Here is a 24,547-nt window from a genome sequence, read left to right on the forward strand (position 1 = left end):
CAAAGTTTCAATTGTAGAAGGAAAATAAATTCCAGATACCAGGGCCTCCGCTTGCGTTGCCAGGGGGCGTGGCTGCCTGCAAACCACCACAGGCCCCTCACTCAAGCCGCCCCATGCCCCAAGGGAACCCAACCCTGATCAGGGACACCCTTCAGGGCAAACCAGCTGGCCCCCCACCCCTGTACCAGGCCTCTATCCTATCTAATAAAAGAGTACTATGCAGATTGATCATCACTGCAACACACAATATCGCTGCCCCCATGTGGTCAAAGATCCTGCCCCCATGTGGACACAAGATGGCCACCACAAGATGGCCAGCAGGAGAGGGCAGTTGGGAGGCACCTGGCCTGCGAGGGAGGGCAGTTGAGAAGGACCAGGCCTGCAAGGGAGGGCAGTTGGAGGTGATCAACCCTGCAGGAGAGGGCAGTTAGGGGTGACCAGGCCGGCAGAGGAGGGAAGTTGGGGGCAAACAGACTGGCAGCAGAGTGGTTAGGGGGTGATCAGGCTGGCAGGCAGAAGCGGTTAGGGGCAATCAGAAAGGCAGGCAGGCAAGCAGTTGGGAGCCAGCAGTCCTGGATTGTGAGAGGGATGTCCGACTGCCCGTTTAGGCCCGATCCCAGGGATCGGGCCTAAACAGGCAGTCGGACATCCCTTGAGGGGTCCCAGATTGGAGAGGGTACAGGCTGGGCTGAGGGACAACCCCCCTCTGTGCACGAATTTCGTGCACCGGGCCTCTAGTTTATAAGAGATGTAAACAAAAGTTTTATGCATTTTGTACACCAAATAAATAAATATGACAAGGACTAGGTTACTTGGTTTCTAAAATTACTGTTCTAAAATTCCAGATTCTATATTTATTTAATATACCTTAGTTTCCCTTAAAACTGTGTAAAAATAGCCCTAGCTGGTTTGGCTCAGTGGATAGAGCATCAGCCTTCGGACTGAAGGGTCCCAGGTCCGATTCCAGCCAAAGGCACATGCCTGGGTTGCGGGCTTGAGTCCCAGTAGGGGGCTTGCAGGAGACAGCCTATCAATGATTCTCTCTCATCATTGATGTTTCTATCTCTCTCTCCCTCTCCCTTCCTCTCTGAAATCAATAAAGAAATATATATTTTTAAAAACTGTATAAAAATAAATAACACCATATCTGAAGTAAAATAAACTTCTTCACATACAACAAAATGTAATTTTACAAAGATATAAAAAATGTTGCCGAAACCAGCTTGGCTCAATGGATAGAGTGTTGGCCTGTGGACTGAAAGGTCCCGGGTTCAATTCCGGTCAAGGGCATGTACCTTGGTTGCGGGCACATCCCCATTAGGGGGTGTGCAGGAGGCAGCTAATCGATGATTCTCTCTCATCGATATTTCTAACTCTCTATCCCTCTCTCTTCCTCTCTGTAAAAATCAATAAAATATATTTAAAAAAAAAGATATAAAAAATGTAAATTTTTTATTTTTTTATTCTTTAAATGCATCCTAACCCTACCAATACACCCATCTTACCTGATGAAGCAGGTTCTCTTTGTTATTATATGGTGCCAGTTGGCATGACCCTTTCTTCCTCTTAGCTCATTCAAGAGACAGGCAAAGGGATTCTCTGACAGCCCTGTGTTGATGAGATTAATGACAAACTTAAAGTCTGGAATCCCTCTAGCAAATTTTTCAGAAAGAATTCTTTTAATTTTACAAATCTGCACAGTAATTAGTTGGTTTTGCTTGTTGAAAACTATATATATGCCTTAAAATTGAGTTGTAATAATAAATTATAAGAAACACTACAATAAAGCTAAATTTTATTTTATAGTTCTTTTAATACCTTATAATTCTATAATTCTTTTATAATTCTTGAACTAAACACTTAATTGACAGCATTATACACTGAGTGGCCAGATTATTATGATCTCTGAACGCATAATAATCTGGCCACTCAGTGTGTGTGTGTGTGTGTGTGTGTGTGTGTGTGTGTGTATACATACATACATACATATATACATATATACATATATACATATATACATATTATATATATATATATATATAATATATATACATATATATATTAGAGGCCCAGTGCATGAATTTGTGCATGGGTAGGGTCTGGTCAGTCTGCTCAGGGTCAGAGGGAGGGGATGTGGGCGATTGGCCGGCCTGCCTGCTGGTCAAACTCCTGGTGGAGGGGACAATTTGCATATTAGCCTTTTATTATATAGAATATATACTGAGTGGCCAGATTATTATGCCACTTCAGAGATCATAATAATCTGGCCACTCAGTGTATAACTGGTATAGAAGCTCTTCACTTTGTGTGTCCAGATCACCTGAAGTTAAGAGTCTTGCTGTGCATAGTGACATGAGTAAATGAGTTACAAAGTCGTTAAATGAAAACCAATTCATTAAAATGACAGCTTTCACAACATTGTGAATATACTTAACACTACTGAACTGTATGCTTAAAAATGATTAAGATGGTCAATTTTATGTGATGTGTTTTTCACCACAATCAAAACTTAAAAAGGGTAAAATGACTGAAACAGTATCATCAGTTTAAAATGAATATTTCTGGTCATAATTTTCACTTTTTAGTCTTTTTTCCTTAATATCTAAGTTACGTTAATAAAGTTTTCTTCACCCTCCCCTACCTGGAAACTTTCATATTAAGAAACAATGTAAAACAACAGCAAAAAAAGTTTAAAAACAGACATAATTGTCATTTTTTTGTTGACTAAAACTGAATAAAGAATATTTGAAATTGCATTTTAACTGTGGAATTTGAAATATCATAGCATTATTGTATAACCCACCCTAAGTAGACATACATAACTAATGCCATTCTTATGAATTAGAGTTTCAAAGAGTAAAAAAAGGCACCACTGGATGATCATTTTGTAAACAAGTATAAGAAATTATGGTGCTCTTCCCTCATTTGACGAATCTTTGCTTATAAATAACGACAGAATGCAAAACTAGAAATATTCTTAACTAACTCTTCCTTTTTTCAGTTAAGCTACTTGCACTCTTTGACTCTGTGTATCATAATTTATAGAATGTAAACTAGAGGGTAAGGAGTTAGAAACCATGTCTAAAAACTCCAAAAAGAATAAGTTTCTAATTATGAAAGCAACCAATACATCTCATTAAAAGAAGCAAATGGTATTTTTTAAAAAAAAATTTCTCATTAATCCCCATCTTAAAATTCCCTCTCCTACATGGAAGTTAAACTTGTTAGGTATGCTTGCAAATGTTTTCTATGTTTCTATCATAATATACCTTTTTATACAAATAAAATAATATTATAATGTAGTGTCATTTAGTTTTTAATTAACTATACTGTATAGTAGATATTTTTCCAAGTCAGTACACATTAGCCAGTGCTTTTTTGTGTGTGAAAAGTCAGAGAATTTTATTTACTTTTATATGTTCTTGGAGAAAACCATTCACTTGTAAAAGTTTGAAATTTGATATGAGATTTATTCACACTTAATTTTATACATAAATTATTTAATTTGGAGATAAGACAATTTTTCATTTCAAGAGGACTTTTACATGATGACATTCACAAAATTGGCATACCTTATTAAAAAACGAAATAAAAAAGAGCTAGACAAGTATGCAGTTTTATATTAATTTAATCTCAACACGCACCATCCCTCATGCATGATTGTGGAAGTATCTGCTGTGAGCTTACTAGTATATTAATAGAGAATGTCTGAGGTCACAAATGATTGTTTACCAAACAAAACCTCTTTTTCTAGTGCTTATCATTTTGTTACAAAACAATATTACAAATAAAAATTATTGTTATTGAAGGTGTTCATTTCAAAAATCACATGATACACAGGTTCAAGCTATTCGCCCCTTCCCATATAGAGACATCACAAACACACTATGTGAGGACTGAATTACTAATTAAATGCACCTTGGCATCCACTACCAGCTTAGTAATGACACATTTACTATGCCAATTGATTGAAAATGAGAGTGAATTAAAACATATTCAGGTATTGCCCTAGCTGGATAGAGCATTGGCCTGTGGACTGAAGGGACTCCAGTTCAATTCCAGTCAAGGGCATGTGCCTGGGTTGTGGGCTTGATCCCCAGTGGGGGGCTTGCAGAAGGCAGCTGATGAATGATGCTATCTCATCATTGATGTTTCTGTCTCTCTCTCTCCCTTTCTCTCTGAAATAAATAAAAAAATATTTTTAACCTTTTGCACTCGGATGTCGAGTGTGACTCGACACGGTTAGCATCGGTAGCAAAGGGTTAGCGAGTGCAAAGGGTTAAACACCATATTCAGGTATTTACTCATAATTTGTTCCTAGCTTGAGAATCAAAAAAACTGCTAGAGAGACATGACAGAATTTGTATTTCCTCATACAAGAAATTTGTCTAAAATTTGTAATTATAAGACAAATGTGCTTTTTTAAAAAAAATGGCTAACCTTTTTTCCCATGGTTAGATTCTTATTTAGAGATGATTCCAATTTTAATTTGGGCCCTCTTTTCCCAGAGGGTGGGGAGGGGTGGTTAAGTATTATCTATCTATATATCTATCTATCTATCTATCTATCTATCTATATCTATATATACATATCTATATGTGTGTGTGTTTGTGTGTGTGTGTATATAAAAAGAGGTAATATGCAAATTAGGCCGGGACTCCATAACGGGTCACAACGAGACAGGAGGAGGTTGCGTGCGCAGGTGAGGCTCAGAGCAGAGACGGAGACAGAGGCAGGGGGGCCTGCCTGAGTTGGCGTGGCAGCTTGGGCAGCACCGGAGCGGACACAGGCAGGGGGGCCGGAGGACACTGTGAGTCAGGCGTGGGTCCCGGCCCTCCGCGGCGCCAGTCCAGCCTGACTCCCACTGCGGCCGGCGCTGCGCAAGTCAGGCACGGGTTCCGGCCCCCTGCGGGGTGCCTCTTCACGCGATTTCAATCATGCACTGGGCCTTTAGTACTATCTAACAAAGAGGGAATATGCTAATTGACCCTCACACCATCACAAAGATGGCAGTGCCCACAGCCAATAAGGAGAGAATTTGCTAATTGACTGCCCCACCCTCAAAGATGGTGGTGCCCACAGCCAATAAGGAGGAAATATACTAATTGACTGCCCCACCCTCAAAGATGGCGGTGCCCACAGCCAATAAAGAGGGAATATGCTAATTGACTGCCATGCCCTCAAAGATGGCGGCGCCCACAGCTACAAGATGGCGGCTCCCAGTCCCCTCAGCCCCACAGCCACCCAGAGCTGTCCCGAGGCACAGGCAAGCCTCGTATGGCGGCTGCCCAGCCGCCCAGGGCCTGCCCGAGGCTCAGGTAACCAGGGCCGGCCGAGGCTTGCGCTACCAGCAGTGGCAGCAGCAGAGGTGTGATGGGGCGTCCCCTTCCCCTGATCGATGGGCTGCCTGCCGCCCCTGAGGGCTCCCAGACTGTGAGAGCGGGCAGGCCGGGCTGAGGGAGCCCCCATCCAGTGCATTAATTTTCATGCACCGGGCCTCTAGTAAGGTATATTCAACAAACCACAGGGATGTTTCAAAGAGGACTATAGAGCACTGTTATAATCAGTCAAATTGTAAATGTTTCCTTTCTTATAATCATGTAAAATAAAAAAAGCCAGCCACTTTCAATGAATGTTTAGTTATTTCCAATTTGCCAGTATAATTAATACTGAATTGAACATCTTTGTTGCTATGTCTTTGCATTCTTGTACAAATAGTTTTGTAGGACAAATGCTTATAAGTGGAACTGTTGCCTCAAAAGATATGTAAATTGAAAAATGTGTTAAAGTTGTTAAAATTGTTCAATTGCTTCTCAAAAACTAGTTTCGCCGAAACCGGTTTGGCTCAGTGGATAGAGCGTCGGTCTGCAGACTGAAAGGTCCCAGGTTCGATTCCGGACAAGGGCATGTACCTTGGTTGCGGGCACATCCCCGGTAGGGGGTGTGCAGGAGGCAGCTGGTCGATGTTTCTCTCTCATCGATGTTTCTAGCTCTCTGTCCCTCTCCCTTCCTCTCTGTAAAAAATCAATAAAATATATATTTAAAAAAACACACAAACAAACAAACAAACAAAAAACTAGTTTCTATACCTATGGACAGTGTATGAGAGTTAAAAAAATGGAATGCACAATCTGTTGGTAATGTGTGTCTTTAAGATATTCCTCTAACAGTAGTTTTGAATATTAGCTGGTCTATTTTTATTTTCTTTATTTTATCTCATATGAAAGTCATCCAGCTGGGTAGGGGATTCTGGATAACTTTACTGGGAACTGGAACTCATACCCACCCCTATACAATTAGCACTATGAGCTAAACAAATGAGTTAACTAGTTATTGTTATTTTTCTGTATATATTTTAAAATACACATTAAGTACCTACCTTTATCTTTTAGATTTCAGATTTCCTACCTCTACTTTTTGATGACCATATGTTTAATACCATGTCTTTAAAAAATATCCCTTCTGGAGGTTTCAAGATATGATAGCAAAATTTACTAGTCTATATACTCTTGAACCTGTAGCAAACTCATGGTTGCTAGTTCATTCCTAAGAGTGTAATATGGCCTTTTCTAGACCTCTTATTCTAGAATAAATGTTATCATACAAATACCACCTAATATTAACATAGAATTTTTGAAAAATATTTTCCATTTGACTTTCACAACAACTAGTGTGGTGACTGGGAAGGTAATATTATCTCCACTTAATAGATGAAACAAGGTCACAATCATGAAAAAGTAGAACTTAGGCTAGTATGGCTTGGACTTTCCATACCACTATGCTGCCTCTTTCATACATAGTAGGACAGCATATTCCTTTTCATAGATATTTTATCCCATGGTGGCAACAATCACTTCCTAAACTCCCTTTAGAATAAAGAATAAGGTAAAATATAAATTCAAAAAGAGGGGAAAGACCCTACTAAAAAAGGAAATATATTTTCTTTTTTGGTAATTTTACTATTACGATGCTGAAAGAAGTCATTCTTTTTATCTTTTAGGCAAACTGCACCTAAACATGTATTCTGTGGTATTTTAATAAATGTGTGAATAGCTCTAAGACAAGGATAATTTAAAACTGTAACCTCAATTTTGCAAGCTGATCATACTAAATGGTAGTCACATGATATAGCTCATCATATTCCTTACTCATATTCATCTTATTTCTTATTCATATTTATCATGAATAGGTTTCATCATATTTCTTTACTACAACTAACCATGAAGTCACAGGACTAATCCATTTCAGATTTGCTGCAGTTAAAAATTTTCTTGATTTCTTATTATAAGGATCATAATTGCTGGTCAGCAATTGACTGATCTATAGATAAGGTGGTTTTGGAAAGAAATAGTAAGTCTTGACATTTTGAAGACTATATTACTTTCCTTTTTTGATCCATAATGTCATTGATTATAGTATTGATTCAGTTTCCTATTTAACACTGTATGATCATAATTTCTGGTGTCTCATTAAGGCTTAAAGGAAAAGGATCTGAGCATTCTCGGTACCTTTTTTGATCTTATCTTCAGGAGGCCCATCTCCGTGTAGAATAAAATATGGGGTATCTGGAGAACTGGACTCTTGCACAGGCTGTATACTGAGAGGACTTAGACAATTTCTCTTTCCTGGGCTTTAGTTTCCTCATCTCTAAAATGAAGTGGTGCATTCGTTCTAGAGGGTCCATTCTAGCTCTAGCATCATCGTAAAACCTAATCACCAACATGTGTTGACACAAGGTATTCTACAGTATACACAACACTGTAGGGAAACTTGTGGTTATCAAAAAAAAAAAAAAGTGGCTTATCCTCTGGGACAAACAGTTTCAACAGTTACTAAATAATAATAAGCCCAATGGCCGAAAACAGGAGCATATTGCGATGTGGGTCAAGCCACTCAGACAGATCTCGAGGTATTAACTATTTCAGTGCACTAAACGGTTGCCTAGTAACCTTAGGAGTGAAAGCAGAGTCCCTACATTGATATCGCACCGTATACCGTTAACATGAGAGAAAAGAAAAACGAGGTGAAGCAAGTATGAACAGCAAAAATAGAAACAAATAAAGCAAGTGAAACTTTCTCCCGCAACTGCAACTCAATTCCTACATTTTAAACTAAGGTGCAGGTGTTTGGATCTATCGTTCAGGCCAAGGGGAGAGTTTTCCTCTCCGTCTCCAAAACATCGCCGGGGGGAGCGGGGACAGAAAGCCATAAAGTATATAATTCAAATTAACCTCAAGAAACGTTCCCAGGGCTAAACAGAAGGTCCCTTTTACGGCCTCCTCCTCTACTTCAGGCCTACAAAACGGCTGACGGCGCCCGCGGTGGCCAGGCAACAGTCCGAGCCTTCCCGGCGGTGTAAGTCCCGCCTTCGGAGCTGCTTCCGCCGCCCCGCGCCCCGAGTCTCCTCCTCTCATTGGTGGGCGGGGGAAAGGGCGTCATTCCATGCGCTCACTTCCGGCCAGGGAGCGCGCGGGTTGATTCGTCCTTCCTCGGCCGCGGGTGCTCCCAGCTCGGAAATGGCGGGTAAGTTCCCGGGAAAAGTTTACCGAGGGGAGGGGGCCGGCAGGTTTGGGAAAGAATGCCGAGACCGTGGTGACAGTGCCCGCTTGGAACTTTCGGGCTCCGGCCTGGGTTCCAGAAGGCCTGCTTCAGCCTGAGAGCGCGGAACTCGGAGCGCAGCTTCTTGCGAGGCGAGGTTCGCGCCCCCGCCCCCAGCTGCTCAGGGTTCGGCGCCTTCTGCGAAGAACTTGACCCCTGGCGAGCGACGGAGAGGCCGGCGGGGGGAAAAGCGTCGCGATTCGGGTTGTAAGGTGCCAGATGCTTTGAGGCCCTGTTTCTCTTCCGTTCCTTTTGCCCACGGCTGCCTCGGCTACGCCGGGCTGGTTCCGTTCCCGCCAGCTGACTTTAACGCTCAGATCCTCCTCTTCCAGGTCCGCCGCCTTCCACTACCAGCAGCTTAAGAGCTAGCGCATTGCTGCCTTGCCCTGCACTGGGGCTCTCACCTGAATGTTGACTTGACTTGGCAGTCTCCTTAATCTCTCACACTTTAGTATTTCTAGGATGGGCTTAGATTTCCTTTGAGAAAGCGGTTCCCTCATTATTCCTTCGCCTAAACTCTTTTTAGAGTGTGTCTACCATAATGTAATTCTCTAGTGGTCATTCTATCCCGCTCTCTATTGAGTCTCCTTTACAACATTTAATAATAATGTCTATTTTTTGGTACGTGTATGAAGACTGCTTTGATGTGCCTATATATGCCTCCCCCCCAATTACATATCTTTTGACGTGATGAACAGTTAATGATCTCTGTTCCCAGTGCCTTCATAGTAGTCTCACTACACTTTTATGGATGTGCTGGATAGACAGGCTATGTAGCTTGAGCTCTGCAGAAGTTTAAGGAAGAGCTGTAGGATCATTGAGTACACTGGTACTATAAAAGAGGGGGAACATAGGTACTGCATAGGGTGTACATGTTATAAGAATCACACCTAAATTGGAATCTCAGCTTCACCATTTAGCAGTTGGGTGCTCTTAATTAAGCAAATAAACCTCTTTCTAAGCCTGAGTTTTTTAATATGAAATGGGACTTGATATAGTATCGACTTCTGTTACAGAATTGTGGGGATTAAGCTAATGTGGGATTTCACAAGTTAAATTTTGTTGCTTAGATTATACATAAATTCTTCGAGGTGGGTTCTGTTATCTCAATTTTATCGATTAGGGTCGGAGAGGTCAAGTAATTCACAGATGAAGTAAATAAATGGTGAAGACTGGATTTGAATGCAGGAATTCTGATTCCAAATCACTGATCTATAATTGCCTCAAGTGTTCCCCATTTTCTGTGTATGTGTTTTAACCACTTATTGAAGTATTATGGCATGTCCTTGTACCCTTTTTGTTTCTGATCATGATTTTTCCCCCTGAATTTTTACTAACTTTTATATTTATTTTGTCGGGAGACTTATTGTCATCTTTGCTTGAAAGTTCCTCTTGATAATGATTCTTTCATTAATTGTTATATATCTTGATGACTAGCCACGTTATAAAACCATTTGTTTATTGCAGTAGCTGGAATAGTTTATGACTGTGCACCGGTGGTAAAAAATATTTGTAATACAATGAAAATTTTCTTTTCTAACCCTATCCCCATTCCTTCTCTTATCCTAGAGGTAACCATGGTTACCAGTTTCTTGTGTATACTTTCTGAGAAAATCTGTGCATTATCAGTTCATAGTTCTTTTAATAGTATGGAAGTACTCTGGGTATAATTTTTCCAGTAGTAGAAATGAAATGTTACTGTAATTGTCAAAGGACATTCTCACTTTATTTCTTAGTGGAGCAGTAGCATCCTTTTTTATATTTCTTTTAAAAAGGCTACATAGGCATAAATCCTAGCAGGAAATTTATATTAGTATTAAATATTCAGCAATGTCAGTAATCTGTCATGTTAATTTTCAGGTGTACTCATTTATGTAAAGCAGCGCTGCTTCATAAGCCTTTATCTCAAATGACGTTTTATAATGAGCACTCATACTTAGTACATTTATTTAGGAGCATGTGAACAATGACCTATGCTTTTATGATCTATAAAAATGCTTTAAATCTTACTTTTGTTTCACTTCTAATAACAACCCTATTTTTAGGTTTGCCTATTTAAACCATTTTCAATCAGACCTTTAAAAATCTTTCTCTTAGGATTTGGTGCTATGGAGAAATTTTTGGTTGAGTACAAAAGTGCAGAGGAGAAGAAACTGGCAGAGTACAAATGTAACACCAACACAGCAATTGAACTAAAATTAGGTATGTATGCCATTTCTAAGTGGTATTATGTATGTACTGTATGTGTATATATAATTTAATCTTTGAAGTAGAATTTCATGTAAGAGCAGTTGTTTGTGTAAATATAGTTTTCTGCATTTATTGAACATATTCAGATTTTATTCAGTCTTGATTTATGTCATGGAGTGGGTAGATGTTTGAGAGGTGGCAAAATTTATATATAGGAAGTACAGTGTGGCAAAAAGTGACATGAATAAGTGGTCTCAGCTTCTTTAAAATATTTACTCTTTCTTATAAAAATAATAGTAAGTGTTGGTGAGGATGTGAAAAAACACTCATATAATGCTGAAGGGAATGTAAAATAATACAACTACTTTGGAAAACCATTTGGCAGGTTCTTTAAAAAGCTAAAAACATGAATTTATTGAATGACCCAGAAATTCTACTCCTAGGTATCTACCCAAGAGGAATGAAAACATATGTCCATATAAAAACTCATATATGAATGTTCATAGCAGCATTATTCACAATAACTAAACCATGGAAACAACTCAGATATCTATCAATTAGTAAACAGATAAAGTGTGGTACGTATATCTATATGATAGAATATTATGTGACAATAAAAAGGAATGAAGGTCTGATAATGCTGAAACATGGATGAACCTCAAAAACATTCTAAGTGAAACCCGACCAAAAACAAAACAAAACTACCCCATATCCTGTATGATTCTTTTTGTATGAAATGTTTGGAAAAGCCAGTTCTGTCACAGAAAGTTGATTTAGTGATTGCCTGGGGTTGAAGGTGGGAACAGAGATGACTGAAAATGAGCATGGGATTTCTTTTGGGAATCATAGCAGCATTTTAAAATGAGATTGTGACAATGGTTACACAATTTTAAATTTACTAAAAATTATTGAATTATACACTTAAAACAAGTGAGTTGTATGGTATATAAATTATACTTCAGTAACACTGTTTAATTATATAGTCATAAACCCTGGTTCAATCACTTTTTATGTCCCCATTTCCTAATCTTTAAAATGGAGTTGATAGTGTTTACTTTATAGTGGTTGTAAAGATTAAATGAAAGGTTAAACACAAGTAAAGTGCTTGGATAACTTAACTTTTAGAAATTCTCAATAAATGCCAGCTGCTGTCATTTAAACAATCCTATCTAATAAAGAGGGAATATGCTAATTGACCCTCACGCCATCACAAAGATGGTGGTGCCCACAGCCACAAGGTGACGCCACCCAGTCCCTTCAGCCCCATGGGGACGCCTGCCTCCGGAGTTCCCTCAGCCCCCCAGCCGCCCAGGGCTGGCCCGAGGCACAGGCAAGCCTTGGATGGCGGCTGCCCAGCCACCCAGGGCCAGCCTGAGGCTCAGGTAGGCCTCGGATGTCAGCTACCCAGCCGCCCAGGGCCGCCCGAGGCTCATGTAACCAGGGCCAGCTGAGGCTTGTGCTGCTGGCAGTGGCAGCAGCAGAGGTGTAATGGGGCGTGGCCTTTCCCTGATCACCGGGTCGCCTCCCGCTTCTGAGGACTCCTGGATTGTGAGAGGGGACAGGCCGGGCTGAGGGACCCCCTCCTCCAGTGTATGAATTTTCATGCACCGGGCCTCTAGTACAAACATAATAGAAATACAAAGAAAATGACAAATAAGGTAAAAGATAATACTGATCTAGATTTTTTTTCCTTGTACAGACATTATTTTTCTAAAACCAGGAGCCTGTGGTAAGGCTCTTTTATTATTTAGCTTAACAGTGTCTTGAATATCATTCTCTGTAAAAATACACATAGATCTATCTTATTCTTTTAAATTTGTAGTACACTGTGACTGTATCATAACGTATTTAAGTACTAGAAGCCCGGTGCACAACATTTGTGCACTGGGGGACGGGGGTCCCTCTGCCCGGCCTGCGCCCTTTTGTAGTCTGGGATCCCTCAGGGGATGTCTGACTGACGACTTAGGCCTGTAGGGAGCAGGCCTAAGCCGCAGTCGGACATCCTTAGCGCTGCCGCAGAGGCAGGCTGCTGTGCTCACCAACCATCAGCCCGGCTTGTGGCTGAGCAGTGCTCCCACTGTGGGAGCGCACTGACCACAGGGGCAGCTCCTGCATTGAGTGTCTTCCCCCTGGTGGTCAGTGCGTGTCATAGTGACCGGTCATTCCGCAGTTCAGTCGACTTGCATATTACCTTTTTATTATAGGCTAGGATTCCGTATTGGGGATTGCTTCTTCTCTCACTATTAAAAATAATTCTCCAATAATTATTCTTGTGTTCATCTATACCAACTTGTGTGGTGTTCAGCTTTAAACCCACTACTTAACTGTATAACCTTGAGCAAATTAGTCCTTTTTGCATCATTCATCTATGAAATGAACATTCAATAGCTTTTGTGAGGATTAGCTGCAATATATATATATATATAAAAGCCTAAGCGACTGTTATGACTGAACGACCAGTCAGCTGGTTGCTATGACGCACGCTGATCACCAAGGGGCAGATGCTCAATGCAGGAGCTGCCCCCTGGTGGTCAGTGCGCTCCCATAGCCAACCTCCCATGGCTGGCCAACCTCCCATGGCTGGCCAACCTCCCAAGGTCCCTCCCCCTGGCCAGCTGGCCCCGGATTGGCCTTGATTGGGACTGGGCGAGACGGCCCCAATCAGCCCCGATTGACAGCCAGGCCAAGGGATTCCACCTGTGCACAGATTAGTGCACCAGGCCTCTAGTAATGATTATAAAATTTTTAGCAAATTGCCTGACACACAGTTAATGTTCAAGTGATAACTACATAATAATATTATTAGTAACATGTTATTTTTTGTGTGACTACTCCTGAAGACTATATCCAGTGTTGGCATACAACATTGTATGGCTATTTGGGGTCTTTTGTGGTTCCATATAAATTTTTGGATTATTATGTTCTTGAAAAATACCATTGGTATTTTGATAGGCATTGCATTGAACCTATAGATTGGTTTGGGTAGAATGGACATTTTAATGATGTTAAGTCTTCCTATCCATGAGCACAATATATGCTCCCATTTATTTGTATCTTTTTCAATTTCTTTATTCAGTTTGTACATTCTGGATATTTTTATTTCCTTTTGGTAGCATGTAACTTGTTCCCCTACCCTCTATATTTCTTTTTCTTAATATTTATATTTTTTATTGATTTCAGAGAGGAAGGGAGAGGGAGAGAGAGATTGAAACATCAATGATGGAGAATCATTGACTGGCTGCCTCCTGCATGCCCCCTACTGGGGATTGAGCCTGCAACCCAGGCATGTGCTCTTGACCGGAATCGAACTTGGGAATCTTCAGTCCACAGGCCTACGCTCTATCCACTGAGCCAAACTGGGTAGGGCCCCTCTATTTCTTTAAAGTGGAAGACAATAAAGCTGGTTTAGATCTAAGATAAATATTTTTGGAAAGAAAGCTTTTATAGGTGATGGTGTATACGTTATATTGCATTAAATCAGGAGGCACATTATGTTGGTCTATCCAATAATGAGTTAATTCTAAGATCCCTTGGAAAGGTGTTAAGTGCCAGATCTCTACAGGTCTTTTCTTCTGTAAATCAGTAATCTGTTGATACTTTGGTACTCTGCAAGTGACTTGCTTTGTGAGGACAATATTAGCAATTTTTCATCTACAACTCATCTTTTTTCATTCTTCAATTGCTTAAGGATTTTTTTTGTAAAATTTTTCTTCATAAGATAAATTATATTGGGAAACTGTTCAATAATGTCAGTATTCACAGTACATACAAATACAAGTAACAGGATTCCCATTTCCATTTTGGACTGATAGAAATTAAAGTTGGGGATAGAGAGTATTGTAAGGATGTGGGAAACAAAGGAGTTTAAAAGCTGCTGGTTGGTATATAAACTATTACAGTATTTTTAGAGGGCATTTAAGTAGTATTTGTAAAAAATATTTTAGTACTTTCACTAAGCATTTCTACTGCCAGGAATTTACCTTGTGTGTATTGTAAAAGTACAGCAAGGTATTATATATAAAGATGTCATTGCAGTGTTATTATTTATTTTTAATCCTTACTTGAGGATATGTTTTTATTGATTTTTTTAGAGACAGAGGTAGGGAGAGAAAAAGAGGGGAGGGATAAAAATCAAAGAGAAACATCAATCATTTGCCTCCGCACCCCAACCAGGGATCAGCAACCTAGGTATGTGCCCTCACCGAGAATCAAACCGGTAACCTTTTGGTATATGGGACATCGCTCCAACTAACTGAGCCACCTGGCCAGGGCACAGCATTATTTTTTATTTTTTTTTGTTTTTTTTCTAAATATATTTTATTGATTTTTTACAGAGAGGAAGGGAGAGGGATAGAGAGTTAGAAACATCGATGAGAGAGAAACATTGATCAGCTGCCTCCTGCACACCCCCTACTGGGGATGTGCCTGCATCCAAGGTACATGGCCTTGACCGGAATCGAACCCGGGACCCTTCAGTCCGCAGGCCGACGCTCTATCCACTGAGCCAATCCAGTTAGGGTGATTTTTAATAGAAAAAAAAGAACAAAAAAACCCCAAACTAGAAACAACATAAATATTATCTTACAGTCATACAAAATGATGTGATGATATGGGCTTCATCAACTCAGATTATTGTTGTTCGAATGTTTCCTGTAGATTTTGTTTTTGTTTCCTTGATGATGAAACTTTTTCTTATCTCAAAGTGTCTTTTTTTTGGTTTTGTTTAATTTTTTCATTGTGTATGAACATACAGAAAAATATAAACTAAATCAGATGCCTCTGTCATACCTAGTTTTCTAATTCTTAGAATCAGTAGGTTTTTTCTTTTTTAAAATTTTTGTTGATTTATTTGTTTATTTACTTATTTTTAATTCTTTATTGTTTAAAATATTACATGTTTCCTTTTCCCCCATTGACTTCTCCGGCCACCAAATCAGTAGGTTTTTGGTACTAAAATACTCGAAGTGATTTTTTTATTTTTATTGTTCATTTGTCTCATGAGACTTCATTATAAGTCATATAATGGAAAAGCAACAACTTTAAGAAAAATATTGACTGTATAATGAAATTCTTGAAATTGAAATAACCTGTCACCTTTAATATCTTTAATATCTCTACATTTTTTTTCTTTTAAACAGTTCGCTTCCCCGAAGATCTTGAGAATGATATTAGAACTTTCTTTCCTGAATATACCCATCAACTCTTTGGGGATGAGTAAGTAACATAATAAGATGTTTGTCTAATTAGTATGGCAAAAAAATTCTGTTCCTTTAAAAAAAAATTAGAAATCAGACTTTATTTTCTTTCCTGTTACTTTTCATGTAATTTATTTTAAAATATATATTAGAATGGCATTTTTGACATTGAGACACCAATTTACTATCTATTATTTGGTGCCATAGATGCATTATCTCATTTCATTCTCACGATAGTCTTAGTGATACTAGGTAGTATTATCATTTGTTACAATGTACATTGGTCTAAATGGATAGTTGCCTAAGAACATATGGAAAGCTGAAATTCAGATTCAGGCAATCTGACTATAGAGCCCATATTCAACACTACTACTTTTTCTAACTGCCACTTTGGTACACTGCTTCTAGTGCAAAATACACCCTCCCTTCTAAAGCAAGAAAGCTCAAATTATTATTCTATGACAAGTAAATAAGCAATTGAGAAATTTATTTTTAAAAGCAACTTTAAAGGCAGTCTTGGAATATTTAGCACAATGCTTTAATTTCCTGTACCTTCATTACATTATTAGAATAGTCAATTACCTTTTTAAAAAACTGAATTTTGAAAAAAACTTTGTTTGCAGAAAGTTGCAAGAATAGTGCTCTGTATATCCTTTATCTTGATTCACCAGTTGTTAACATTTAGCTATATTTGCTTTAATCACTCTCCTTTTAAAAAAAAATGTTTGTTTTTTTAAAACTATGTTTTTATTGATTTTCAGAGAGAGGAAGGGAGAGAGAGATAGAAACATCAGTGAGAGAGAAACATTGTTATGCTGTCTTCTGCACACCCCCTACTGGTGTTGGTGCCCGAAACCTGGTCATGTGCCCTGATGGCAATCAAACTGTGACCTCCTGATTCATGGGTTCATGATGCTCAACCACTGAGCAACACCTGCCAGGCAATCATTCTCTCTTCTTATATAAATACAGGGTAGATAAATGTAGGTTTACATTTGTGAGTACAGAAAGCACAAAGTTTATTCTTGTATTAGTATTTATTTATTAATTGTATTATTTTCCATATGAACAACTGTAAGTCTATTTTTGCCCCACCCTCTATATCAGTATGTTGTTGTTGAACCATTTGAGAGTAGGTTACAGATACTATCTTGACCCCTTACTCCTAAGTTCTTTAGTATGGAGTTCCTAAAAACAAGGACACTTACTGTAGTAGAATTACCAAGACTCAGGAAATTTGCCTTTGATACATACAGTACTATTTTCTAATATAGAGTTCACATTTCAAATTTTTCCAGTTGATTTTTAGCAATTCTTTTATAGCTCTTTTTCTCCATCCTGAACCCAGTCTAGAATCACATGCTACATTTAGTTGTCACAAATCTTTAGTCTCTATTAATCTGAAACAGTTCTTCAAGCTTTCTTTGTTTTTCAGGACTGACATTTTTGTAGAGTATAGGTTAGTTTTATAAATTTTCATTTTGGATTAGTTTGATTGTTTCTTCATGATTAAATTCATATATTGCATATTTTTGTAGTACTGTGACAAATTGTATTTGTCCTTCTCAGTGTGTCAAAGCAGCAAGTCCATGATATCAGTTTGTTTCATCGTTGGTGAGGTTAACTTCGACCACTCAGTTTAGAGATGTCTGCCAGGTTCCTCTTTTATATTTATATATAACCTGTGGGGAAATACTCTGAGACTAACGTTACCCTGTTTCCCATCAAACTTGTACCCAGTAGTTTTAAATCCACTACTGGAAGCAAACTGTTTAATCAGTATTTTACTGTGATTATAAAATGGTGGTTTTCTAACTCTGTCATACCATCTACATTCATTAGTTGACATTCTACAATAAGGAAAAGCTTCTCCCCATTATGCATTTCTTTGTTTATAACAGAATAGACTCTAGGATTCTTTTTTTTTAATCCTTACCCGAGGATATTTTTTTCATTGATTTCTTTTTCGAGAGTGGAAGGGAGAGGGGGAAGAGAGAGAGAGAGAGAGAGAGAGAAATATCGATTGGTTGTGTCCTGCATGTGACCTGACTGGGGCCAGGTAAGCAACCTGCAATCCAGGTTGGGTTACCTGACCCAAACTGGGAATCAATCCTGGTGCTCGGGCTGATGCTCTAACCTCTGAGCAACACCGGCCAGAGCTAGGATTCTTTTTTAAATTCAGTGGGTTATAATCTGTTTCTGTTACTGATTTTGATGATCCCAGATTAAGCAAGTAGTTATTCTGTCAAACCAGCTTTTGAGTCCTTTTGGTGTACCATCATCATTTTGAGGGCCTGTTACTTTCTGATACAGTAAAATATTCCAGAGTCATCTTGTACATTTCCTACTAGGAGTCAGCCATTTTCCGAAGGAACCTTGGTTTGTTGTAGTAGGGAAGGGTGTTTAGACATAGTTGACATTTAAATTATTTCCCTTCATGGTTTTTTTCTATGCATTATTTCAACATGTTTTAAAATTGAAAAATGTGCCCTGACCGGTGTGGCTCAGTGGATAGAGCATCTGCCTGTGGACTGAGGGGTCCCAGGTTCGATTCCCATCAGGGGCATGTACCTTGGTTGCAGGCGTGTCCCCAGTGGGGAGTGTGCAGGAGGCAGCTGAATCGATGTTTCTCTCTCATCGATGTTTCTTACTCTCCTTCTCCCTTCCTCTCTGTAAAAAAAATCAATAAAATATAGAAGAAGAAAAAATAAAATAAAAAAAATAAAATTGAAAAATGTCTTTTCATGGAACAGATTTTGTGAATATTTCTCATTATTGATAGATTAGGCATTTAATGTGCTTTTAAATATTAATAATTATATTTTATTATATTGATTCATGCCAGAATATGAGCCTTTCATATTTTAAACAGGTTTTATTATAAAATAAAAATGTTTTGCCCTAACTGGTTTGGCTCAATGGATGGAGCATCGGCCTGTGGACTGAAGGGTCTCAGGTTCGATTCTGGTCAAGGACGTGTACCTTGGTTGTGGGCACATCCCCAGTGTGGGGTGTGCAGGAGGCAGCTGATCGAAGTTTCTCTCTCATTGATGTTTCAAAAAATATATATTTTTATTGATTTCAGAGAGGAAGGGAGAGGAAGAGAGAGATAGAAATATCAATGATGAGAGGGAATCATCGGTCAGCTGCCTCCCGCACACCCCCCTACTGGGGACTGAGCTTGCAACCCGGGCATGTGCCCTTGACCGGAATCGAACCCGGTCCCCTTGAGTCCGCAGGCTGACGCTCTATATACTGAGCCAAACTGGCTAGGGCTCTATTTTTTTTTTTTTTTAATATATCTTATTGATTTTTTTACAGAGAGGAAGGGAGAGGGAAAGAGAGTTAGAAACATCAATGAGAGAGAAACATCGATCAGCTGCCTCTTGCACACCCCACACTGGCGATGTGCCCACAACCAAGGTACATGCCCTTGACCAGAATTGAACCTGGGACCTTTCAGTCCACAGGCCGATGCTCTATCCACTGAACCAAACCAGTTAGGGCTGGATTTCTACTTTTTTTTTATATATATATATTTTTATTGATTTTTTTTACAGAGAGGAAGGGAGAGGGATAGAGAGCTAGAAACATCGATGAGAGAGAAACATTGATCAGCTGCCTCCTGCACACCCCCTACTTGGGGATGTGCCTGCAACCAAGGTACATGCCCTTGACTGGAACTGAACTGGGAACCCTGCAGTCTGCAGGCCGACACTCTATCCACTAAGCCAAACCAGTCAGGGCTGGATTTCTATTTTTTTAGGAGCTGTTTATTTTATTCGCTTCCTTTTACTGCTATTTAAAATATCTTTCTGGCCCTAGCCGGTTTGGCTCAGCGGATAGAACATTGGCCTGCGGACCAAAGGGTCCCGGGTTCAATTCCAGTCAAGGCCGAGTACCTTGGTTGCAGGCTCCTCCCCGGCCCCGGCCCTCGTTAGGGCTCCTGCAGGAGGCAACCAATTGATGCATTTCTCTCACGCCGATGTTTCTCTCTCTTTTCCTCTCTCTAAAAAACAAAACAAAAAACTTTCTGTGGCAATTTAGGGTAGGGTGTAATTTTATAGATACTGCTTTTAATGACATTTTGCACCTTCAGTTATCTGTCTTGCATGCCATTAAAAGTGGTGTGCTGGCAATTGACACAGATAACACTGTGGTGATAGCCAGAGGGAAAGGGGGGTGGGGGTGGGTGGAGGTGGGCAAAGGGAGGATAAATGGGGCAGAAAGATACTTTGCTTTGGGCTGTTGGCACACAATGCAGTGTGCAGATGATGTTTTGAGTTATACACTTGAAATCTGTATGGCTTTGTGAACCAATATTATCCCAATAAACTAGAAAGAAAGAAAAAAAAAAATGTGCTGGCATACCCCTTTTAAGCTAGACAGGTAACAGTCACACAGTAGTGATAATCATATTTTATGACCCAATGAAGACATTAGGCTTGATCCTAGTATCATTGCCACTCCTTTCTACTACACCTAATTTACAGTCCTGGAATAGACACTGCTCATATTTTGTCAGCCTAGACAGAAATCTGGAAATGACACTCTCAGACACTCTTCTTTGAGAATTCACTTAAAAAAAAAAAAAGCCTTATTGAGGTAATTTACCATATACTTGACCTATTTTAAAGTATTCAGTTCAGCCTGTCAGTGTAGCTCAGATGTGGAGCATCAACCCAGGAACCAAGAGGTCACCAGTTCAATTCCCAGTCATGGCACATATCCAAATTGCAGGCTCCATCCCCACTAGGGTGCGTACAGGAGGCAGCCGATTGATGTTTTTCTCTCTCTCCGTCTCCCTTTCTCTCTTAAGAAAAAAGAAATCCATAGAAACATATTTAAATTTATTGGTTTTTACTATATTCAGAGTTGTACCATCATCACCACAATCAATCTTAGAACATTTTCATCATTCCCACCAAAATATTCCTAACCAATTAGCAGTCACTACCTTTTCTCCCACCCTCCCTAGACCTAAGCAATCACTAATTTATTTTCTGTCTCTATAGATCTTGATAGTTAAAATTCACTTTTTAAAAGACTTTTAAGCTGAAAAAGGGAATACCAAGGCAGGGTTGGAAAAAGAGCAGCAGCTCCAGATCTGCTTTCTGAGTTCATAGAAGGGTATAATTATGTCTATCACCACTTTCAGCAGCTCTGGAGGTTGGTGGTGCAAGCAAGTGGTAAGTTGTAAGGATTCGACCAAGACTACATCTTAGCTGCTTGCCTAGTCAGGTACCAGTTTAACATTACTTGTCTCTGATTTTAAATGCCTTCTAGTAATAGCAGCAGCAACAGTCGCAGTAGTAGTAAACATTTATTGAGTACTTGTACAATGTGCCAATGTTATAAGCAGTTTACATATATTAACTGTGTATTTAACCCAAACAGTATCCCTGAGGTTGGAGCTATTATTCTCGCTTATTTTATAAATGAGGAAAACTGAGGCACTGTTTCATTACACATATTTCTGTTTTTTAAGAAGTAAAGTTAAAATCTTAAAACTACCAATAGAGGAGAAACCAAGATGGTGGCATAGGTAAACACCTGAACTTGCCGCCTTGCACAACAACTTCAAAACTACAACTAAAAGACAAAACGGACATCATCCAGAACCACAGGAAGACTGGCTGAGTGGAAATTCTACAACTAGAAGGAAAGAGAAAAGCACACTGAGACTCAGAGGAGGTGCGGAAGGCAGAGGTACCGATGCGCGTTCGGAGAGGGCTGGCAACTGAGTACGCGGCTGGCTTTTTCAAGCTGGAGTGAGACACAAGCTCCCAACTGCTCTGAACTCCAGTTCCGGGCAAGACTCTGGGGACCCAGACTCATACGGGGAGAAACTGGACTGTCTGGAAGTGGGCGGAACTCGAGGGCGGCTTTCTCTCAGAGGTGCTTGCAGCAATTACCGTGGGACACTGAGACCAAGGGGCCTCTTAGGGCAGGGCTGACGGGAAGCCATTGCTGTTTGCTCCACCCTGAGACTCCGCCCCACGCAAGCTGTGCGCAGAGGCTTTTGCATATGAATGGCCTGGTCCCTTAAATTCTAAACTTACCTGTCAAACTGCAGCTGAGTCAGTGAAACCCAGAACATCCAAAAGAAGGCTCAAGGCCCCACAGCAGCTTGCATTGCTTCACAGCTGGGCCTCATCTGGGCACCTCCAAACCCCAACAAAGAAGAGGAATCTGCAGATCTCTCAGTAGCTCCTGCTGGGTGGCCTCAGGCAGAGGCTAAATTAGCATCTCCTTGGAGATCCAAGAGCCAGTGTACCCAGGGGTCAGAGTAGGACCATCCAGATTACAACTCCTCAGATCCATAAGGGACACACTCAGGGAGCAGACTCAGTGAGCACCAAAGCCCCACTGAAGCAAGTATTGCCTCATAAGGGTGTTTCCAGCACAGAAGTTCTCCCATCATAGACACAGCTGATCCTCACAGCCAATTGGCCTGAAGGTCAATTCCTCACAGTGATACCAACAACAATGAAGGCTTAACTACAACAAGACTGTGCACACAGCCCACAAAGGGGTGCACCAAGAGTATCCACCTCAGGTAACTGGGGAGGCTGAGCCACTGGGCCCTTTAGGACACCTAGCACACAAAACCACTCTATCAACTCAGGGAAGCAGCCAAAATGTGGAGACAAAGAAATAGGTCACAAATGAAAGAAATGGAGGAAAGCAAATGACTGGATATAGAGTTCAAAACCACGGTTATAAGGTTTTTCAAGAATTTTCTAAAAAAAGGCCGATAAATTTAGTGAGACCCTCGAGGATATGAAATAGGACCAACTAGAAATTAAGCATACACTGACTGAAATAAAAAGTAATATACAGAGATCCAACAGTAGACTAGAGCAGTGGTCGGCAAACTCATTAGTCAACAGAGCCAAATATCAACAGTACAATGATTGAAATTTCTTTTGAGAGCCAAATTTTTTAAACTTAAATTTCTTCTAACGCCACTTCTTCAAAATAGACTCGCCCAGGCCGTAGTATTTTGTGGAAGAGCCACCCTCAAGGGGCCAAAGAGCCGCATGTGGCTTGCAAGCCGCAGTTTGCCGACCATGGAACTAGAGGATTGCAAGAATCATGTCAATGATTTGAAATATGAAGAAGCAAAAAACACCCAACCAGACAAGCAAGAAGAAAAGATAATCCAAAAATATGAAGATAGTGTAAGGAGCCTCTGGGACAACTTCAAGCGTACCAACATCCGAATTTTGGGGGTGCCAGAAGAAGAGAGCAAGGTACTGAAAACCTATTTGAAGACGTAATGACCGAAAACTTCCCCCACCTGGTGAAAGAAATAGACTTACAAGTCCAGGAAGCACACAGAACCCCAAACAAAAGGAATCCAAAGAGGACCACACCAAGACACATCATAATTAAAATGCCAAGAGCAAAAGACAAGAGAGAATATTAAAAGCAGCAAGAGAAAAACATTTACCTACAAGGGAGCACCCATACAACTGTCAGCTGATTTCTCAACAGAAACCATGCAGGCCAGACAAGAGTGGCAAGAAATATTCAAAGTGATGAATAGCAAGAACCTACAACCAAGATTACTCTACCCAGCAAAGCTATCATTCAGAATTGAAGGTCAGATAAAGAGCTTCACAGATAAGAAAAAGCTAAAGGAGTTCATCAGCACCAAACCAGTATTATATGAAATGCTGAAAGGTATTCTTTAAGAAGAGGAAGAAGAATAAAAAGGTAAAGATAAAAATTATGAACAACAAATACATATTTATCAACAAGTGAATCTAAAAATCAAGTGAATAAAAAATCTGATGAACAGAATAAACTGGTGAATATAATAGAATCCGGGGCATAGAAAGGGTGTGGACTGACAATCCTCGGGGGGAAAGGAGTGTGGGGGTGCGGGAAGAGACTGGACAAAAATCGTACACCTATGGATGAGGACAGTTGGGGGAGGGGAGTAAGGGCATGAGGTGGGGTGGGGTGGGAACCGTGTGGAGGGGAGCTATGGGGGAAAAAAAAGAGGAACAATTGTAATAATCTGAACAATAAAGATAAACTAAATAAAGCACACACACACACACACACAAAAACTACCAATAGACCTAAACTTGTTTATATAGGGTTAATACTTTATAATGACTTTGCAAAGATTCATTTTGAGATCTTAGTTAACTGCTGTTTTTCCCCCTTTTAGCGAAACTGCTTTTGGTTACAAGGGTCTGAAGATCTTGTTGTACTATATTGCGGGTAGCCTATCAACAATGTTCCGTGTTGAATATGCATCGAAAGTCAATGAGAACTTTGACTGTGTAGAGGTAAGAAGAGAAATAAATTTATTTTGGACTCTATTTTTCATTTGACTATAAAACAGGTTTTAAAATTTAAAGATTTGAGGGAGGAGAAAATGTTACTTAGTAACTCTGAAACCACATATTCAATCTTAAGTTATGGAGATGTTTGCCTGTTATCTCATTAACCTTACAATTTTGACCCTTATTCTGATATGTTTCTTGAGTGGACCTTCTCCATAAAAACCTTCATTTTTATGATCAAAGTAGTATTTTATTTACCAA

At 39.8% G+C, this 24,547-nt stretch overlaps 1 protein-coding gene across 3 annotated transcripts in view; it reads left to right on the forward strand.

Moving 5' to 3' along the window:
- The first annotated feature begins 8,442 nt into the window (after nucleotides 1-8,442).
- The window catches only part of HAT1 (histone acetyltransferase 1), a 49,809-nt gene continuing 33,704 nt past the window's right edge, over nucleotides 8,443-24,547 (forward strand). Inside the window, exons 1-4 of one of the 3 annotated variants that reach the window (XM_008138562.3) lie at nucleotides 8,443-8,523; nucleotides 10,696-10,800; nucleotides 15,927-16,002; nucleotides 24,169-24,289. In XM_008138562.3, the coding sequence (XP_008136784.1) occupies nucleotides 8,517-8,523; nucleotides 10,696-10,800; nucleotides 15,927-16,002; nucleotides 24,169-24,289 (309 nt within the window). In that variant the 5' untranslated portion in view covers nucleotides 8,443-8,516. Of the gene's footprint in view, nucleotides 8,524-8,706; nucleotides 8,811-10,695; nucleotides 10,801-11,231; nucleotides 11,367-15,926; nucleotides 16,003-24,168; nucleotides 24,290-24,547 lie in introns of those variants that run through there. The other 2 variants (XM_054722779.1, XM_028140978.2) reach the window with 2 other exon arrangements.

The sequence above is a fragment of the Eptesicus fuscus genome, chromosome 11 (genome assembly GCF_027574615.1).
Source record: "Eptesicus fuscus isolate TK198812 chromosome 11, DD_ASM_mEF_20220401, whole genome shotgun sequence".
Lineage (NCBI taxonomy): Eukaryota > Metazoa > Chordata > Mammalia > Chiroptera > Vespertilionidae > Eptesicus > Eptesicus fuscus.